The sequence below is a fragment of the Mus caroli genome, chromosome 15 (genome assembly GCF_900094665.2).
Source record: "Mus caroli chromosome 15, CAROLI_EIJ_v1.1, whole genome shotgun sequence".
Taxonomy (NCBI): Eukaryota; Metazoa; Chordata; class Mammalia; order Rodentia; family Muridae; genus Mus; species Mus caroli.
Window position 1 is genome coordinate 66903874 of NC_034584.1, and position 22206 is coordinate 66926079.

General features: G+C 39.8%; 1 protein-coding gene and 1 pseudogene across 14 annotated transcripts in view; one reads left to right on the forward strand and one right to left on the reverse strand.

Annotated features, from left to right (window-relative positions):
* The window catches only part of Ptk2 (protein tyrosine kinase 2), a 201117-nt gene that overhangs the window by 130868 nt on the left and 48043 nt on the right, over positions 1-22206 (reverse strand). For 10 of the 14 annotated variants that reach the window (XM_021183064.2, XM_021183063.2, XM_021183061.2 and 7 more), the window contains exons 3-4: positions 21358-21671; positions 3717-3943 (exon numbers count right to left, since the gene is read on the reverse strand). The exons of 1 other annotated variant lie outside the window; for it this stretch is intronic. In XM_021183064.2, the coding sequence (XP_021038723.1) occupies positions 3717-3943; positions 21358-21457 (327 nt within the window). In that variant the 5' untranslated portion in view covers positions 21458-21671. The remainder of the gene's footprint in view (positions 1-3716; positions 3944-21357; positions 21672-22206) is intronic. 3 more of the 14 variants (XM_029470118.1, XM_029470117.1, XM_029470116.1) reach the window with 1 other exon arrangement.
* Positions 10648-10773, forward strand: LOC115029451 (annotated as a pseudogene).

Genomic DNA, 22206 nt, shown 5'->3' on the forward strand with positions numbered 1-22206 from the left:
TCTCTCTCTCTCTCTCTCTCTCTCTCCACACATACACACCCAAGCCTCACACCCCTCTAGCCAATGAAGTGTTTTCCCATTCTAATAAGAATGCAGTCACCAAGTGCTATGATCTAATGTTGGGTACTCAAAGTCCTCTAAAGAAGTGCAGATGCCTGCAGAGGTCAGAAGAGGGTGATGGCTCCATTAGCTAGCGTTACATGTGATTGTAAACCAGAGCTGTATACACTCCATTTGGCCCTATGTTCTTTGATTTTATTTATGTATACTCTGCACGTTTGTGGGCATGCATGTACAGGCAAGTGCCCATGGAAGCCAGAGGAGGGTCCTGGAATCCCAGAAGCTTCTGAAGACCGGCAAGCTCTCTTCAACAGTGAGGCTCCTCTTTAGCCCTGTTCTTTGCATTCTGAAAGCAGACACAAACCAGACTCTTCTTCCCTACCTATGAAAGTCATAGATGCCATCATCTACTAGAGAGCAGTTTCATCTACATTAAAAAGTCTTACTTAGCCTAGCAACCTAGCTAGGTCTTCGAGATAGTGTAGAACAGCTTCTAGGCCAGTTGTTGCTGCTTCACCAGTCCTTCACATTAACGGAAATTCTACTTTCTTTAAACATTATGAACCTCTGCTGTTTGAAAACTGCTCTAAAGTGGCAGCTTCTCTTCTCTCAACTTTCACAGAACCTGGATTGAGCTTTGTCTTGAGGGACTATTATGGCTGATGTGCTCTTCTATCCAAGACATTAGAATTCCCTCCTTATTAGCAATAAAGCTGCATCACTGTCGCATCACTCTTGTGTTAACTGGAATTAGGCTTTTTATCTCTTAGAATTTCCCTTTGTATTTATAACACAGCACTGTCTGCTTTTTGTACTATCTTGGCTTTCCATATGCCCTCCTCACAAATGGCTTAAGCCATTTCTAGCTTTGTATTATAAATGCAAGTCTCCATTTCACTTGTACCACTAAAGGATGACTAACTAGTATAATTTCAGCAGTATTACATTTCAGGGAATGGGAACCCAGAGAAGAGAGAAAGTATGTAAAGGAGATAGCACATACACATAACTTATCTATTAAATTTGCTTTCTTATCCAGGTGTGGCTCATGGATCCCTAAAACCATTTAGACAAACATCAAAGATCAACAGAATCCATAAAAGATCAACAGAATCCATCATAGCACAGAGAGAGACAGAGACAGAGACAGAGACAGAGACAGAGACAGACAGAGAGAGGCTTCACTTTCTTCGGGGTTCACTTTGTCCGTGCTCATTATACCATGTAAAAGTTCTCAGAAACCTCTGTACTGTCACCTTTTCACGTAATTGTTCATCTTAAGGCAACGTCTGTCAGAATCCTGACTGGACAGTTCATCTGGTATCCGTTTCAGAGAGACTAGTGGTTTCCTTAAGCACTCTAAAGATGCTCTTCTGGCATTTCCCTCTTCCTGCTGTTATATGGGGAAAGTAGATAATAGGTGTACTTTCTTCTAGATAAGAAGAATTCTTTCTTGGGTTTGGAGGATATAAAGTTTTCTTTGTCACTATTCTAAAATATCACTACAATGTTCTTGGGTTAACAATTCTAATACTGCACAGTTCTGGTCAATGTTTCCTGTTACTGACCACACATATATCTCTAGGATATCTGCTTGAAGTTCTGAACAATATATACACTACCTGCCAACAGGGGTGCCTCAGTTTTTAAAGGCCGAACAAAATAACATGTCAAAACTATTTTTAATCACAGTTGGATGCACAGCTTGCACCTAAGTGTGACTACATTTTGGGCACTCAACATATTTCTCAGATGTCAAGTGCCCATCTTACAGGTCACACTACCACGAGACAAGAGGCTTCCTCATACTGAGGTGCTATATACAAAGCACTGTCTCTAACACCCTCATATCACAGAAATGAGTACCTCCCCCACACATCATGCTCCTTTAATCAACACAGTCCATCAATAGAGTGGTTGTACAAAGGTAACAGGGATGTATAACTCATAAAAAAAAACTTCGCTTTAAATCTATCAATTTCTTTATTTGAATAAAACAGTAAAGGAATATAAATAAAATGATTCAATTGTGGTTAAAAAGAAAAAAAGGAGAAAGACTTGTTTAAGCTAACCATATCACTAGAGACTCCTGTTCTCTCTAAGAATAAATACAGGTAAGTGGAGAGTGGGAAGAGGGATCTTCAACACCTCACCAAAACAAATGCCTCCTAGAAATCCACACTGACTCCATTTTCTAAATCCTTATGCTACTTGCTCACATCTAACTTTCTGAAACACACTTTCCCCTTTGCCTTGCCAGTGTCCTCCCTAAGTCTCTAGCTCTCACACCCTTAAGAATCCAGGACCTTTGCAGTGGTAGCTCCTTCAAGCTTCCCAGCACCCCATCAGCCTGTGTACAGTACACCCTAGAAGAAAGTGCTCTACACTATGCCATGTCTCTGACCTATAGACTCTAAGCTGTAAAAGCAAGGGCTTGCTATGGTTAGTGCCTAGGGTAGGAATACTTCTAGGATGAAGGGCTAGTCAAAGATCGGTAGACAGCTAGAGCATCCCAGAGGGGAGCTAAATGATCACAGCAGTCTCTTCCTCTTCCTTTGTCTGCTTCCTGGCTCAGAAATGGAGCAGTTTGCACCATGTACCTCCACTATGTTATGTGGCCTTGGCAGAGGCTTAAAGCAACAAGACCGCTTTCGTTGCTAGAACCTCAGAACTAGGAGGCACAATCAACCTTAACTAATCAGAAATTTTATTACAGTGTGAGAAAGCTGACTAATATAGACCTTTTACATCCCCACAACATTTTTGAAACACATTATATATTCAATGGTCTTTAAAGAAATTGTTCTATCTGAAGATATAGGAACACTCCCAAATTTACACTTCCTAGAAAAAACATTTTATATTACAAGATAAGAGGCTATTTCAATTACATTGGTTCCCTGTACCTTTCCAAGGGTTAAAATAATTAGGTGGAGCCGGGCGGTGGTGGCGCACACCTTTAATCCCAGCGCTTGGGAGGCAGATTTCTGAGTTTGAGGCCAGCCTGGTCTACAAAGTGAGTTCCAGGACAGCCAGGGCTATACAGGGAAACCCTGTCTCAGGAACAACAACAACAACAACAATAATAATAATTTCTAAAAAGGGGAGCTGGAAAGATGGCTCAGTGGTTAAGAGTACTGACTGCTGGGCTGGTGAGATAGCTCAGTGGTTAAGAGCGCTGACTGCTCTTCCAAAGGTCCCGAGTTCAAATCCCAGCAACCACATGGTGGCTCACAAAATCTGATGCCCTCTTCTGGAGTGTCTGAGGACAGCTACAGTGTACTTACATAATAAATAAATAAATCTCTTTTAAAAAAAATAAATAATAATAATAATAATGTGGGAAAACAAAAATTGCAGTATATGATTAAAATGAGATTTAGTTATTATTTTCCTAAGAAAACAATACTTACATATGAACAAGGTCCTACTTGACAAGTGCTGGGAAATCAAACAGGGTTCACACTATTAGGCACTAAACACTTCAATCCCTAGCCAGTTGAGTGTATATCAGAAAGAAAAGATTAACATCTCTGCAATATGTGAAGTTAAATAAGACATTAAATAAAAACTATTGTCTTTTACTTGGGGGATAGGGAGTTATATGCTTTTGAAACATAACTATTTAAAGATGTCATGTGAGAAGACATACTTACCCTGACATCAGTAGCATCTCCATGCCTGATAATACTGGCCCAGGTGGTTGGCTCACTACTGCTTTCAAAATAATGAAAGACCTTTAATACTCGTTCCATTGCACCAGGGGACCGTTCCATGCCAGTACCCAGGTGAGTCTTAGTACTCGAACTTGGTGTGTGGTTCAAGTTTGGGTCAAGATAAGCAGCTGCCATTCTTTTGCTAGATGCTAGGTATCTGTCATATTCTGTTGGGGAGGGGGAGGAAAAAAAGTATTTTCAGTGTAAAATAAATAGCAATTACAATCTGACAATTATGTCACCAACACTGTCTTCTAGTCACCATTCTGTATGTGCAAAGTATTTAAGGAGAATAGGGCCTTAGCACACCACACAATAACTGGGCTCTCTCTACACCCAAGGCCTGTTATAGAGAGCCATAAATGCCTACTGAAAAAATTTTGTTTAAGGACCAGGACTCCTATTTAATAATGTCAAAACTTCACTGACTTATTTAAAAATAATACAATGGCGGGCGGTGGTGGCACACGCCTTTAATCCCAGCACTCGGGAGGCAGAGGCAGGCGGATTTCTGAGTTCGAGGCCAGCCTGGTCTACAAAGTGAGTTCCAGGACAGCCAGGGCTACACAGAGAAACCCTGTCTTGAAAAACCAAAAAAAAAAAAAAAAAATACAATGGCACACCCCCTCTTCCCCGCTTTTTTTTAACCTACTCTTTACTTGTAGGACTATATCACTGCAAGAGCAAACTTACCAGTTTGCTGCCTACTTTTCAGAACTTAAGTAAATTTTCAGCTTTATGCACACTAAGTACTGGCAACTAAAACCAGTAAAGCAAGGGAGCTGAGGAGACGGCTCAGTGGGTAAGAGCACTTTACTCTGCAGTCATGAGTACCTGAGTTCAAATCTCCAGCACACAAGTAACAAGCTGGGCACAACCACATGTGCCTTTAACCCTGGCATTAGGAAGCAGAGACATGCAAATCCCCTGTGCTCACTGGCTGGCCAAAGGGTCACCTTTTGACCCTTGAGAGAACCTCTCTCAAAACAGTAGGGCTTAAAACAATAAGAGAAAGACACCTGATACCCTGCTCCCGCCTCTGCATTGCAATGTGCAGAAACACCTGCAGCCACACTGTTCAGATATGGTGTAGCTTCTATTCCTGACAGTGGACTTCCTGTTCCTCTGGTTAACAATCTTTCAGTCCCCTTTTCCAAAATGTACCATAGGCTTTAGGTGTATGTACAACTGTTTTGTAGATGTATCTGCTGTTGGGGATCCCACTCAGAAACAAAGAACTAGTGACTGATGAACAAGGGAAATTTAGCCTCTCCCAGGGATAAGGCCCGCTAACTTATCTAATACAAAATAGTCAGTCCTGAAATTATATATATACAAGCCACACTAAAAAGACTCAGAAAATATTATATGTTATAGTAATAATTAAAAAAAGAGTCCATCAATCTGAGAGAGAACTGAGTTATGGGAAGGATTGGAGCCAGGATAGGGATGGAAAAAAGTGATGCAAATATAGTTTAATTTAAAAGTTTAAATTCTTCTTAAGAATTCTTTATTTTATTGGTTTTATGTATAGTGGTACACTGTAGCTATTCTCAGACACACCAGAGGAGGACATCACATTACGGAATGGATGATCCCATTACAGCAGGTTCTAAGTCACCATGTGCTTGCTGAGAATTGAACTCACACCCTCTGGAAGAACAGTCAGTAGTGCTCTTAACCACTGAGTCATCTCTCCAGCCCTTAAAAGCTTAAAAAAGAAAAAGAAGCCGGGCGTGGTGGCGCATGCCTTTAATCCCAGCACTCGGGAGGCAGAGGCAGGCGGATTTCTGAGTTCAAGGCCAGCCTGGTCTACAGAGTGAGTTCCAGGACAGCCAGGGCTACACAGAGAAACCCTGTCTCGAAAACCCCCCCCCAAAAAAAAAAAAAAAAAAAAAAAAGAAAAAGAAAAAAAAAAAAAAAAAAAAAAAAAAAAAAAAAAAAAAAAATTTACTTCTTAGAAAAGATACTACCTATGCTGGCAAGGATTTAGAAAACAGAAACCCTTGTGCTATGCACATAAAAAGCTGTATAAAACAGCACAATGAACATGAAAGCAGTCTAGCCACTTGAGGAAATGGCTAAGCATGACCACTATGTGACCTAAAAATTCCACCATGCAGTGAAAAATTCCAAGAAACTGAAAACACATATCCAAATAAATAGTTGGTATATTTAAAGCAACATTGTCCATAACAGCCACAGAGTTCAAATTATCCAAATCTAAAGCCCTCTCACATTGACACACTTCCTCATAACAAAGCCACATCTACTCCAACAAAGCCATCCTCATAATCCTTCTCAAGCAGTTGCACTCCCTGATGACTAAGTATTCAAATATATGAGTCTATGGAGGCCATACTTTTTCAAACCACCAAAATCCCTGTACTAATGATTTCTAAGATGTAGTAGTGCTACGTTCAAAATCAAAATATAAACGATGCCTAGGAGATACTTTGTATTAAAAACAAAAACATAAATGTATATGCTCAAATATGCAAAAGAACTGAAGACTAATGACACTGAATACTGCACAGAACCAAGAAAGAAAGGATAGGAACAGAGAAAGGGCAGGTATGGCACTTCTATGCACAATTGGGCACAGCACTCTAATTGCTAGTAACACAGACAACAGCAAATCTGGCAAGAGTCAACAAAGACGATGACTACTTGGAGTAGGTTCTATGTCTATCATTAAGCTAAACAACTATTAAAATGAAAACTTAATCTTTCACTGTCTAGAAAGCAAGTAACATTTCTTAAACAATTCACTTGTCAAAAGGAATCATCAAATGTTTTGAATTCAAAGATAGAGTTAAATATTGAATCTGAAGATGAAGACAGAGCTGTACCTAGGGTCAAATCTATACACTTAAATGTGTACATCAGAAAAGGCTGAAGGGGGGTGGTGGGTAGGTAGTTTTCCAGAGGGAAGCCAGGAAAGGGAATAACATTTGAAATGTAAATAAAGAAAATATCTAATAAAAAATTTCAAAAAAAAGAAAAAAAAGGCTGAAAACCAGTCATCTAAGTACATGTGCCTAGCAAAATTTAGAAGATTAAGTAATTTTTTACAATGAAAAACAATAAAATTGAAATAATTCCAAGGAAGGTCAATCAAGAGAAACAGATGCAAGATAAACTAGAGATATCAAGAAAGAAGAAAAAAGAAAACTAGGAAGATCATGGACTATTAGATAAGACATGCAACTGTGAATACATTCATAGTCTTGTTCTTGCTAATGAGATTACCAATAACTTTGTACCAAATTGAAATTTTAGATAGAATATGCAGTTCTTTGCAAAGAAGTACTTAAGGAAATCAAGAAAACAAATATAAAATTGAAGCCAACTATAATAGCTATAGCCTGTAATTCCAAAATTTGGTGTCTGAGGCATGAAAATTGTTTGGATTTTTTTTTTTAAGAAAAATTTTTGACTAAATAAAGAGTTCCTGGGCAGCCTAGGTAACAGTGTGAATTCAATCTTAAATCAAAAGTGGTCAAGTACAGAGACTGCAGAGTGTTCAGCTCTACATGGGCCATCTTATCATACCCTTTCTCCTCCAGGCTCCAAGGTTATCAAGGAAGAGGAAGTCGAACAATTCTAAGAGCCAAAGGTTGTGAGTAACTCTAAGAAAAGTGTTTACAAAAAAAGACATATCCTTTCCACATACAAACTCACAGAGATTATGACAACATGCACAAAATCTACATAAGTTCCAAGCCAAAACAAAATTTCATCATGAAGGGCAGTGTCTTAGATAGGGTTTTAAATGCTGTGAACAGACACCATGACAAAGACAACTCTTATAAGGCCAACATTTAATTGGGGCTGGCTTACAGGTTCAGAGGGTCAGTCCATTACCATCAAGGTGGGAGCATGGCAGCATCCTGGCAGGCAGAGTCCAGGAGGAGCTTAGAGTTTTACATCATCATCTGAAGGCCGATAGAAGACTGGCTTCCACAAGGCTAGGAGGAGGGTCTCATTGCCTACCCGCACAGTGACTTACTTCCTCCAAGAAGGCCACATTCCCTAATGGTGCCACTCCCTGGGCCAAGCATATTCAAACCACTACAGGGAGCAATGGGCATTAAGTCTCATTCCTAGCTGAAGAGCTATTAGTATGTGATAGCTACTGAAAGGAGAGTCCATTTTTGTATAGGGTATGACACCTTATAGGCTGACCACTCTCCAAGGCAAGCCCCACATCCAAGAATATTTGGTAAATACAAATTGGACTTACTTTGTTAGGGAGAGGAAGGAGAAACACAGTGAACACCAAGATGGGTGGGTGGGAAGGTGGGGGTAGATCTGAGAATAGTTGCTGAAGGGCTTAAATATGATCTAAATACATTGTTTAAAATTCTCAAAGAATTAAGTTAAAATATTACTTTAAAAACCTAAGCAGGAGCTGGAGAGACGGCTCAGCAGTTAAGATAGCTAAATGTTCTGTAGGACCTGGGTTAAATTGCCAATACCTACATGGCAGCTCACAACTTCATGTAACTTCAGTTCCAAGGAATGCAGCACCCCCACACAAACATACATGCAGGCAAAACACCAATGCACATAAAATAAAAATAAATCATATTAAAAAGACATCAAAATAACAAATAACTTGAATGGAAAAATAGTTATGTACAATGAAAATTCTTTTCACAATAGAATATTTGAATTTTTCCAGTAAGTTAAAAAAAAAACTTACAGATATTCAACAAAGATAGAATATTTGAAGTGTCTGTGAGACTCACAAAACAATGATGCTACAAGGTGTGGTGGTACATGTCTTTAACCCTGGTACTGCAGAGGCGGAGACTGGTTCGTGCTCGTATCTGTGAGTTTGAGAGTCATCTCTACACAGAGAGTTCAAGTAAGGCATAATAACCTGAGTGTGGCCCCAGTAACCACATAGAAAGCCAGAGGTGGAGACAGAAATGGAGGACAGCTAACCTAGATGAATCAGTGAGCTCCAGACTCAATGATGTGAGAAACAGTCAATATTCTGTAAATCTCCCCCATCACGTTATGAATTGAAACTCTACTGCGCATGTCTATTAGCTCAATCTCTGGAATTCCTAACTTAATGAATGTCAGATTCCTGCCTGGACTTAATCTCTATCACACCTTTCCCCTTTGCGCTATGAACTATCAAATTATAAGGTCAAGCTCCCAGCAATATGGTGAAACACTGTAGATCAAAAACTAGGTCAAATTCCTGCTTTGCTGTGTGCTTGCTAGCCCTGTGTAAGTCATGGGACACCCTTTTCTTAAAAAAACAAAACAACAACAACAAAAAAAACTGCCTTTTTGTGGGGTTGCTTTCACTTTGTTAGGTCTTCCTTAACATCAAGAATTCTCTTCTTAACACAAAGAGACCTTGTCTGAAAAGTAGAGAGTGACTAAGGAAGAAAACGGACATGTATTTCTGGCCTCCACACACAGTGCACATATCTGTATACCATACACATTGGCAGGGTGGATAAGAGTATAAAACATAAGGGTGGATGAGAACACTACTATTCTTAGACAACATGACTACATATCTACAATGAAACTCAAAGAAGGTCTCTAGAAAATTGGTGAGTTTAGCAAGAGTCTTGGATCCCTAATCATTCCAACTTTCTCATTCCTCTCCCACATTAAACCACTAAGTAAAACACAGTACCACTTGATTCTTGACAACAGAAAAATGAAACAAAACTGTACCCCAAAGTAGTCAGAGAGGCCAAGTGGTGGTGGGGCACCTATAGTGCTCAGGAGACTTAGGGCAGCAGGAATCACTTAAGCCCAGGAGCCTAAATAATACACTAGATCCCATTTTTGAGAAAAATAAAATGTGTGTTGTAACTCCAATTCCAGAGGTCCAACCCCCTCTTCTGATCTCTCAGGCACCAGACATGCACCTGGCACATAGACATACAGAAGCAAAACACTCATACACGTAAAATGAATCTAAAAAAGAAATTTTAAAGCTTCTCAAAGAGGAAATCAAAGACTTAAAATTCTGAAATTAGGTTTACACCAGTACTCTAAAACTATCTGTGTTTTATTTATTTTTTTTTAAAGATTTATTTATTTATTATATGTAAGTACACTGTAGCTGTCTTCAGACACTCCAGAAGAGGGCGCCGGATCTCGTTACAGATGGTTGTGAGCCACCATGTGGTTGCTGGGAGTTGAACTCTGGACCTTCAGAAGAGCAGTCGGGTGCTCTTACCCACTGAGCCATCTCACCAGCCCCTATCTGTGTTTTAATTTTAAACCTGTTACAATATAATGCTTTTTCTTGGGAGAGGGAGGTGCTAAAAGCTGAACGTATGGCCTCACAGAGACTAGCATGCTGAGCGAGCACTCCACTCTTTGCTCCAGATCAATGGTCTCATAAAATACAATAAAAAAGAAGTTCTAGAAAAGTAAACTTTAAAAAAAAAAAAAACAAAGTTGAGTGAGAATTTTATTTTTATCATTAATGTTAATAAACGGAAAATGTCTGCAAGGCTGCTATAAAGGTTTCCGAAAGCTTACAGAAAGTCACCAACCTTGTGCCTAGTTTAGACTAGGCACAATCCCAGTGCCAACATTAGTCTGGTATGCCATGCTTAACAGCATCCTCGCTGAGCACTAGGGACTCTAAATCCTCAACCAGACTGTCAGGTTGAAGTTGGTTTAGCCAAGAATTCAATTGCTTACAGGACCAGCCTGCTGCCTGCTGCCTACTGCCTGCTTTGGGTCTCCCTTGAATCAACAGGAAACACCTCTAGTGTCCTAACTGCCTATACTTCTTGAAAAGGTTGGGCAGTCTTGAGTCAAAATGGGAAGATCTGAGAGTCCATCTACAACTGGCTTATAAATCCTACAGAAGAAGTATTTGCAGCCAATTAAGCCAAGCAGGTTCTTTTCTTCCTGGGAACAAAGGAGGCAAACAGTGGCTTCTGCAGTAGTGCATGCAGCATGCGGCTTGTATGGGATTTCCTACGGAGCCTTGGAGACAACTTTCTGGTTACTATTCCCATCTCTCACCTCGTGCTGTCTCCAGTCTAGACTCCGCTGGCTATGTGTGGTGCTTCTGAGAAGCTCAAGGACAGTGGCCAAGGGTCACACTAGTCACAAGGTTCATAAAGGTCATCATGCCCATCCACACCAAGATACAGAATACAGAATGTGTGACTGAGTTGCTGTGTAAAGCCAAGTGCAAGTTCCCTGGCCACCAAAAAATCCACACCTCAAAACAGTAGAGCTTCACCGAGGTTTCTGGAAATGAATTTGAAGACATTGTGGATGAGAAGCAGCTCACCCCTGACTGGCTATGAGATTAATAAATATATCTGTATGTGTAGGCCCCTGGGCAAAGAGAAATCCCTAAACACCTCAGAGCATTTAGAGTGCTGAGCCCTACCAATCATTTATGAATAAATCTCTATCTAGTGGAAGGGGCACCAGAATACAAGGATAGACTTCCCTCTTTTATAATCACTGCAGATCACACAAAAGAAACAAGTGACTGTCACATCAGAAGCAGAAAAGTAGACCAACCAAAAAACTAGTCCACACCCAGGCTTTAGAACAGGAAAAAATTCTGGACTAAGGGCAAAGAAAGAGGAAGCTGGGGGGAGATGGGGGGGGGGGGAAAGCTGAGTAACCTAGGAGGACCTACCTGTAGAACCATGCAGGGAAAAAAGAAAAAAGAAGAGAGAGAGAGAGAGAGACTCCACAATAGCCCACATAGTCACCTTATGCATTCGGGTGTTTGAATTCATTTGTCTAGTTGTTCATAAGGGAGAAAAATGAGTGATTTCTAACCAAGGATCACTATCTTACCATTTCAATATCTTAACACTAACTCGCAGCACTTTGCTTTTGCTTTTGAAAATTCTGTTAGGAATAAAAATGGTGTTAGAACACTAGACAACTAAGTCAAGAGAACTGAACATAAATTCCCAAGTTCTTACCACTCATATTTTGAGCAAGTCATTTACCTCACTCTACATGAAGATACCTAAACTGTGGCATCACTGATCCCACAGAACAATTGCAAGGACTATTGATTCAACTATAATGTCCACATTGTGCTTTGCAAAATCAGCACCATGTCTGGCATGACCACCCTGTTAATTCATTTCCTTCAAGTGACTCACACACCAATTTCATGTATAATATATCATTACAAGTAAGGACACTGGAGCACTCAGTGAAGTTACAGAGCTGAAGAAGCCTAATAGTGCTGCTCCAAAATCTGTTTTCATCCTCTATACTAAATGCTTGTTCCTGCAAGCATGGTTCAAACCACAGCACATGAATCACAGGGAGCTTGTAAGAAGGAAGAATGCAGGAAACGATCCCACAGTGGCCCATGTGAAATCTCAAGTTTATAAACTGTAACCCTGATACTGATGAGCTGTGTCACAACTTCCTCACTGCATTTATTACTTCCCAGCTGAAAGACATCTGAGAGAAGATGCCTTTTTGCCCATAAAGACCTGCACATCCAGTGCAGGTTGGTCTCACCACAAGCAGCCATAAACTTTCTTTGATCGTAATGTCCTGTTGCACCTGGGCCTGCTGACCACACCACATATCAAGGACTACCACTCCCTACGTCTCAGCAAAGGTTCAACTGCAATGTATTATGGGATGGCCAGCAATATCACTGATGCATTCATACTGTCTCTTACAGGTGAAGGAATGGGCCACACCTTCCACAGAGTAATTATTTACTAAGAATATTTACTAAGCCACAGCTGCATTTGTGCATGTAGTACTACGAAGTGTAACCAAAGCCTTCCATTATCAAAGAAGATCTATCTACTCATAGTCCAAATAATTAATTAAAGCAAAAATGAAGCAAAACAAGATATACTTCCTACCCTAGAGAGTTTTCAGTCTAGTTGGGAGAAAACCACAAAAGTTTATTAAGTACTTTTTTTAAAAAAAAATTATAATTAATAAGAAGCCAAGTCAATGAGGAAAGCCAGACAGCTAGCTGCTAGGGATTCAGTACATAAGAAAACGCCAATATTTTGGTATCAAGGCATAGTTGAGAGACATTTCCCCACTTGTTTTATGAAGCATCAATACTTTGATAATGATAATCTGAAAAAAAGATTACAAGGAAAAGTTATGAACAGATATCCTTCATAAACAGACACAAATAATCTAAAATCTAAATAACAAATATACTGAACACAACAGAATAAAAACCAATGGTATATAATGTTTAAGAGCAAATTTATTATCAGGAATACATGGTCACTGTTAAGGTCAGTGATCTTAGTCACTGTTCTATTGCTGTGAAGAGAACAAGGCAACCCTTACTGGGGCTACTTATAGTCTCAGAAAGTTAGCCCACAGCCGGGCGTGGTGGCGCACGCCTTTAATCCCAGCACTCGGGAGGCAGAGGCAGGCGGATTTCTGAGTTCGAGGCCAGCCTGGTCTACAAAGTGAGCTCCAGGACAGCCAGGGCTACACAGAGAAACCCTGTCTCAAAAAAACCAAAAAAAAAAAAAAAAAAAAAAAAAAAAAAAAAAAGAAAGTTAGCCCACTATCATCATAAAGAGGAGCGTAGCAGCACACAGGGAAGCATGGTTCGAGAGAAAGACCTTTACATCCTGATTCACAGGCAACAGAGAAAAACACCTACTCCAAAAAGACCATATCTTATAATTCTTCCCAACAGTCTACCAACTGGGAACCAAGCATTCAAATAAATAAGAGGGGCCCTCATTCAAACCACCATATTCCACTCCTTGGTCCACATAGGCTTGTAGCTTTGTATACTGTATCATGTTACAAAATGTGTTTAGTTCAGCTTCAAAAGTTCCCATAGTCTACCACAGTCTCAACACTTTAAAACTCCAAAGTCTCTTCTGAGACTCAAGGCAATCTCTTAACTGGAACTTTTTATAAAATCAAAAATCAAAAGGCAGATTACATACTTCCAAAAGGCAATGAGACAGAATATACATTTCATTCCAAAAGGGAGAAAAGGGAAAATAGGGAGCATAGTAAAGGAATACTGGACAAAAACCCAGCAGGACAAATCCAAACTGCATCTCCACGTCTACTATCAAAGAACGCTTCAGATCTACTCCTTTCAGCTTTGTTGGCTGCAGCACAGTTCTCTCTCTTTGGGTTGTTTCCATACCCAGTCAGCAGCTCTCGTTGGCAGCTATCCTACTGCTCTAGCACTTCCAACAGCTTGGGCACGGCAACAAAATCCAGGCTTCACCTTTACAGCTTCACACAATAGCCTCTCCTGGCCTCCATACAAGGACTCACTTGACACAACCTGCCTGGCCTCAGAGACTTTCCTTAGCTGCGGAGAAGGTTCCATAAGTCCTTTTCTTTATCCTTGATTCTAAAGCCAGACTCATGTGACCAAAGCAGGCAAGTTCTTCTCCTTGCTGGGGCTGGAACCTGGGCCCCTCCTTCAATTACGATTGCATCAGCTTTCTGTAGTTGATGCTTTTCTTCCCTGTTTAAGCTTTCCTATCAACACCATTAATCCAAAATTCTTCAAATTAGCTTCTAGCAGATGTTTCTGAGCAAACGCAGAAACAGTTATTCTTTTTTTTTTTAAGATTTATTTATTATTATATGTAAGTACACTGTAGCTGTCTTCAGGCACACCAGAAGAGGGCGTCAGATCTCATTACAGATGGATGTGAGCCACCATGTGGTTGCTGAGATTTGAACTCGGAACCTTTAGAAGAGCAGTCAGTGCTTTTAACCGCTGAGTCATCTTACCAGCCCAAACAGTTATTCTTTACCAAAATATCACAAGGCCATTCTTGTGATTAACCACTTGCTAATATTTTCCCCTCTGAAACTTCTTGAGGTAAGCCCCTACAGGCCATCACCCTCAGAACCGCTGTTTTCTTTGCTCCTACTAGGATGGCCCAGTAAGTACTGTTTAGTTCAACCACCTTTCTACTCCAAAGCCCCAATATTCTTTTTAGTCCAAAGTCTTCCATATTCCTCCAGACAACATGATCAGGCCTGTCACAGTAATACCTTATTTCTGGTACCAACTTTATCCTTAGTCACTGTTCTACTGTTGTGAAAAGACACCATGATTAAGACTCTTAAAAGAGAAAGCACTAAATTAGAGGCTTGAGTTTCAGAGGGTTAGTCTGCTATCATCATGGCAGAAAGCATGGTGACACATAGGCAGGCATGGTGCTGGAAAAGCAACTCAAGAGTTTTGCATCCTGATCCATAGGCAGCAGGCAGAGAGAAAAAGACATCGGGCCTGGCATGGACTACTCAAACCTCAAAGCACTCCTGCAACAATGGCACACATACTCCAACAAGGCCACATCTCCTAATCCTTCCCAACTATCTACCAATTGGAAACCAAGCATTCGAATATATGGGGAGGTGAGGGTAGAGAGTTCAGTCTTATTCAACCCCCACAGTTGGCTTAACATTAAAAACTTAATATATCAGACTGTGATATACATAAGCTTAGTACCTGAATGACTTAAGTTCAATTTCTACCATCAAAACCATATTTAATTTAGTAATTAACACCATAATAGATTACATGTTTTTTTTTTTAAATTCAGTGATCAATAGAGGTAGAAAAATATTTGGCAAAATTTAACATCTTTCTCACTACAAATAAAAAAAGCCTCATGAAAAAAAGAACTAAAGGGCCGGGCGTGGTGGCGCATGCCTTTAGTCCCAGCACTCGGGAGGCAGAGGCAGCCGGATTTCTGAGTTCGAGGTCAGCCTGGTCTTCAAAGTGAGCTCCAGGACAGCCAGGGCTACACAGAGAAACCCTGTCTCGAAAAACCAAAAAAAAAAAAAAAAAAAAAAAAAAAAAAAAAAAAAAAAAAAAAAAAAAAAAAACTAAAGGAATTTTTTCAAATAATAATAATTAAAAATACAAAGCTAGAGCTAACACATTAACCCTGAAAACTTCCTGAATCAAAACAAATATATTTCCTCCCACTACTTTCCCACAGTCAAAACAAATATTGATAATGAGCCAGAGGAAAAGAATGAGGCTGGGCAGTGGTGGCGCACACCTTTAATCCCAGCACTTGGGAGGCAGAGGCAGGCAGATACAAAGTGAGTTCCAGGACAGCCAGGGCTACACAGAGAAACCCTGTCTCACAAAAACAAACAAACAAACAAAAAGAATGAGATGAAGACATGCTAATGCCCACTGCAATATTATGGTAAGGAGCTGCTGCTATGTTCACAACAAAAAAGAGGAGGGAGGGCACAACACAGTCTTCCTGTTAAGTCATCAGAAGCAACATCTATCTGCTTACTACATTGGAAAAAGACACAGCCATGTTTCCTACAGGAAAACTACTCCTCTAATTCAATCATTTTTTAAGCAAAAATAGATTAGAATTGATCTGCAATTTACATGATTTCATCCCATGCCAGACAAGAGAGAAAGTCAGAGAAAAACAAGTCGGAAGGTCACTCTCTGCCAGGCACACTGCTATCCACTGCTCTCTGTCAAGCCTTCTGTTAGGGGTTCCTTCCTCCACCTTCTAGGATAAGCCTCTCTCGGGTGGGCCTACCTGACAAACTACTTTAGACTGTCACCAGACCCCCAACTTGGATGTAACACCACATTCTATCAATTCAGGGAGCAGAAATCTGTGCCTTTTACTCCTTAGTATCAGCCAAGTATTGACAAATACATTCAGCAAATACTGAATTTGCACTTAAAACTTGTAAAGTGAAGTAATGACTTCAGAGAAAAACATTTAAGAATAGAAGCAGGTTTGTGTGTGTGTGTGTGTGTGTGTGTGTGTGTGTGTGTGTGTGTGTTTGAGAGAGGGAAGGGAGGAAGGGAGAAGAGAAAGAGAAAGTAAGCTCTGTGCATCTTGTAATTGTTAAAGTTCATTCCACAGATACAAAATGTCACATGTGAGCTGAGTTTGCACATGTATATGGCTTCATTTATTTCTCACAAAGGCCTCTGAGATAGCGTTCATCAGTATCCCAGTTTTGCATATGCAGTGTTGAAGCACTGAGGCTAAAAACTTAGCAATAGTTCCTTAGGTCACAGAAAGCAGAGTCAGGTTCTACACAGTGGGGAATCTGACTCAAGTAGTGAATGTTCTCTCTGCATGCTGAAATGGAAATATGATAATATAGTAATGGAATTGTTGTTCACTTTGCCCAATGTTTAAACGTTAAGAATCATAGATTCCACTCTTTTTTTTTAAAGATTTATTTATTTATTTTTAGGTGTGTGAGTACACTGTAGCTATACAGATGGTTGTGAGCCTTCATGTGGTTGTTGGGGATTGAATTTTTTTAGGACCTCCTCGCTGCAGTCAACTCCGCTAGCTCAGTCCTTCCTTGCTCCGGCCCAAAGATGTATTTATTATTATACTTAAGTACACTGTAGCTGACTTCAGACACACCAGAAGAGGGCATCAGATCTCAATACAGGTGGTTGTGAGCCACCATGTGGTTTCTGAGATTTGAACTCAGGACCTTTGGAAGAGCAGTCAGTGCTCTTACCTGCTGAGACATCTCTCCAGCCCATAGCTTAGGGTTCAATTCCCAGCACCCCCATGGAGCTGTCTGTAACTCTAATTTCAGGAGATTTAAGGTCCCATGGCCTGTATGGGCACTAGGCACACATGTGCTACAGATATACATGCAGACAAAACATTCACACACATAAATAAAGAGGGAGGGGGAATTCTAACCAATTGGGGTACAGGAAAAAATAGGAACTATTTAGTGAAAGTCAAATAAGTCTCAAAGAACTGATAATAGCTGAAGACCAAAGCCAATACCTCTATCAGCTATAGGCCAACTACTAAGCTACTACACACACACTTTTATTTTCAGGAAAACACACACACACACACACACACTCTCTCACTCAGAGATTAGAATAGTCAAATTTGGCCAGGCAATGGTAGCACACGCCTTTAATCCCAGCACTTGGGAGACATAGGCAGGCAAATTTCTGAGTTCTAGGCCAGCCTGGTCTACAGAGTGAGTTCCAGGATAGAGAAGCCCTGTCTCGGAAAACTAAAAGAGAAGGGGGGCGGGGAGGGAGACTGGTCCAGAAAGCAAGGATAGAAGCAGGGTACATGTAAGGTGATGGAGACAGAGTCTGCTAAAGGTGTGTGAGTTTGAAAGAAATCATGTTTCTGAGAGCGACAACAATGCCTTACTTAATGTTACCATACTTGCAGTGCACATCTTAGAATAGTCAATTTGATAAGTCTAAAACTAGGTTTAATCACATACAACATAATACAAGCAAAAGAATGTAGCTCCAAAAAGAGCCTTTAAAATAACATTGACTCTCTACAGAATGCATTAACAAACATTTAAAACAATATCTACTTGTGCCAACTATTTACTAGGCAGAAAAAATTCTGACATCTCAGATGATGTTAAAATTTAGTAAGGAAGACAGAAACCTGACAGGTTAACTCTCAAAAGACATGTCACAGTAGATGCAGTGTCAGGGCAGAAGTGTAGGCTCTGGTGGGAACCCTGGAAAGAATCTGGCTAGGTTGAGAAATGAGAGCTCATTTAAGGAGTAGTCTAATAGTAAATAGGACTGGGGGAGCGGTGAATATAAAACACAGCTCTAAAGGGGACATCAGCATGTACAGAAGGTCTGAGAGAGAGATTGCAATATGCAAGGCACCAAAAAACTGAAGTGACTACACTGCTAATGAGCAAGACAATAGCTCAAGGCTGAGACAGGATGAAGTCAGACCTGTGGGGCATAGTAAAAATGTGGGATGTTATCCAAATCTAAGAAGCCACTGACCAGCTTTAAACAGGAAAATATCAGATTTTTGTTTTCACAAAATCTGAAGGATGAACAAACGGATATGAACATAGTGAGGCCATACATTAACAGAGAGGTAAACCAATTAACTCAAAATATATATACCCTGGATATATAATAATCAGAATAAAATGACAGGTATACATGGAAAGGAAAGTCCAAGAGGCATACTGGATCTAGAGCATGAGTAAGTGTGTACTAAGACAGGACGGATTTGGGACAGCAACTAAGAGGCCCATCTCTGAAAGGTAACTGATATTTCTGCACACTACAACCATATACACCAAGAAGCAGTTAACACTCCAATGTAAGGGAGAAGGAAAGAGGACAGATGACAAATAGATGAACAGATAAAATTTTAAATTCTTAAGCAGAGTGTGACTTCAACCAGAGAAGTCAGAAGTACATAAAATCTCTATTACTAGAAAAAATTTAAAGAAACCAGAAAACATACTTTTCCCTAACAACCAAACCTCTGGCACCACTATAGTAATGGCCAGTCTCCCCCACCCCCACCTGCCACAGTGACAGAACAGTGTACAACTGATAATCAGAAAACCCCACAAGCAGGTTTTCCCCACCCAACACTTTGTAACCTAACGTTCTGAGAACATTTACACTTAGTATTCTTAATTAATACATGTTTTATGCATAGGAAATCACACTGTAAATACACACCTCTCTTAAATATTTAAAACATAATCTTCTTGGATGATTCTTCAAACTAAACAATACACTAAACTATTAAAGAACAAACCCTTGAATGTTAAGGGTACCTTAAAGATCCACTTCAAAGTATACAAATATAGGTCTGTTCTACTATTTTTAGCCTGTCCTGGTAAGAATCTTTTGTCTTCTTAAAACTGGGACACGGCTATGTGTTTTGAGGTTAATGTGACTGGTTGAATGAAATGCATGGTTTAGAATGTCCACTTGCAAGCAGAGAGTTGTATATTCTTTGGATCTGATCTTTTAACTTTTATCTACACACTGTAACTGTTATACTTGAAATAACTTAAGTCAGCTAATTCTTACTTTGATCATGAAGACAATAGTAACAAGCATGGGGCCAAGTCTCCTGCTTGGTCCTAATGCAAGAAAGTAAAATGGGCAGTCAGAGAGGAAGTTTCTGAAGGCTGCTGCACTGGATAATCACTGTAAAAGCATAAGCTCAGCTGTGAGGCAAGGTTAACAAGCTCCTCACCTAAACCACCAAAGTCAAACTATCTACAGCAGAGAAGGCACTTGGCTCTGCACGTAGGAATGGAGCCCACTGTGTCCTTGATGTGTCCTAGTTCCCATCCTCTGCTTTGAGAGCTTTGCTCCCCCTCAATCTATAATCTACAGAAAGGTACATTTTAATTAAAAATCAGCTATTTGTATTTTTCTAATAGTCTGCAAACACTTAAAAAGCAAATTGCTCTGATAAATTTCTTTGGTAAGTCAAAACACTACTATCTCTTTTGTCAAAAAGTTCTCATTTCTAGGACCACTTTGCACAGGAAATCCAGTTGCTAACTGTTCAATACTCCATTGGTCTAGGTCTGTAGCTGTTGGCTAGCCATGGTCTGTGAGACCATGGTCTGGAAGGCTTGTACTGCACCCATATACTATGGAGGTGGCATTCTGTATACAACCTACAAATTCTTCAGTAACCCTAAACTCTGCCTCAGTTATGCTCATTTACATTACATGGTCCTCATACCACAAAACTACAATTGTAAGAAGTCAATGTCTTTTAAATTTTGAAAGCTTCAATTTAACTTTACAAAATCTTTACTCTGAGTAATGGGTGCTTTATTCAGATACCGTAACATTAAAACAGTTTAAATGTTGCAAGCTTTGGTGCAAAAGCTTAACACAAGTAGGCAAAACAAATCAACCAATGAAAACTAATCTTGAAACTGCAGTATGATACTAATACATCCTAGTCTAGAAATACTAATATCTTTAACCTAAAAACTAAGTTGAATAAGCCTCTAGTTCATTCATCAAAGCACAGCTCTTGACCAAGTACAGTCTCCTCCTTTTGAAAGCCTTCCGCAGCACATTAGCACAGTATCTAAATACATTTCACATAGTGATATATTTTTGTGAAATCTTAAGTGTGTTAATGGCTTAAATATTCACCACTATGGTAAGCAAAACTTCTAATCAAAGTTGTCTGTCTTGAATTAGGCATCCATTTTATAGCTTCTTTAACTTACTAACTGTGCTTTCTAAATGTTGTGTTGAATGCTAAATGGAAATGCCCTACTTCATATTTACACTTCTGCATCAATACAAACTCTCACACTAAAGTGGAAAAATTCTCTACTCATAATATTCTTGACCTGTGGTAATAAACACAAAATAACAAAGCTTCAAGTTAAGTACTCATTGCATATAGACAATAAAGGAAACCCACTTTAAAACAACTAAGCCCACATTACCCTTTTCCCCTCTAGTCCTCCAGTTAAAACTAATCACTTTGTTCTTTAAAAGTCTCCAGTTACAGGATAATGGAGTCTTGATAATAGATAAAAGGAAAAAGCAAAAACACATGACTTATGCACAGGACAAGTGATCTAAATCACTTAAGCACATTTCCATACAAACATTTCATTTTCTACTTGCAAAGTCGCCTAACTGGTTTTATACCCCAGCCGTAAGCCTATACCACATCTTTCTTTCCCCTCAAATGTAATTGTAACTAACTTCTGATAGAACTATTACCTAGCTTTTTCAGTACAAAAGCATGAACTGACATAAGCACAGACTGAAGAGATCTTTAAGTTGTTATACCTTTAGCCCAACACACTGGAAATGGACTACAGCCGCTTTTCTCCATACAGACGGCACCTGTAGGTCTCAGGGCCTCTTGGCCTGCCCGTTCCAACAACATACACCCAATCCTATCAAGATCAAGCCAGGAGTCCGCACACAAAGTCCCAGTTCATTGCTCCGACAGCATTTGCTTGGATCCAAAGCAAGACTAAAGCTTCCCCTGTGCTCCTTTTCTCAGAGCCTGAAGCACGGTTTGAGAGGTGCTCCTTCTGTAACAGTTTCCAGCAGCTCCACGGTGGCCTCTCAGTTACCGAATCTTCTGCTTCCGCAATCTGAAACACAGACCGTCCTGGCCAGATTAAGCCAATGAACAGAATAAAACCAGCTAGTCATGCGACCCCATGGGTCTGGGTTCCTAGATTCATTCAGGAAAAGGGAGAGGGGGAGGGAGAAAAGGGAGGAAAAAAGAAGTCCCAGAGCCAGCACCTTATGAATATGCTAATCTCGCCCTTCTGTTCACTTCATCTGGCTGACTTCTGTTTACAAAATGACAGTCGACTCTAAAATTGAGTAAGCTGCAAGCAAATCCAGTCTGACCCAGATCAACTGTCCATAGATAATTCCTAAACAAGTCCTGTCTTCAGAATCATGCCTTTGGCACTTTACCAGCCTTATTCTGGTCTTAGACTAAAAATAATTAACTTGATGAAATACATTTTGAAAAAATGATCACAATCAAAGTAAAAACCAAATATGGAGGGGATGACCTATATGAGTCCAAATACCACAGAGGTAAAATATTTTCCCTCACTGATACTTTTACCATATATATATATATATATATATATATATATATATATATATATA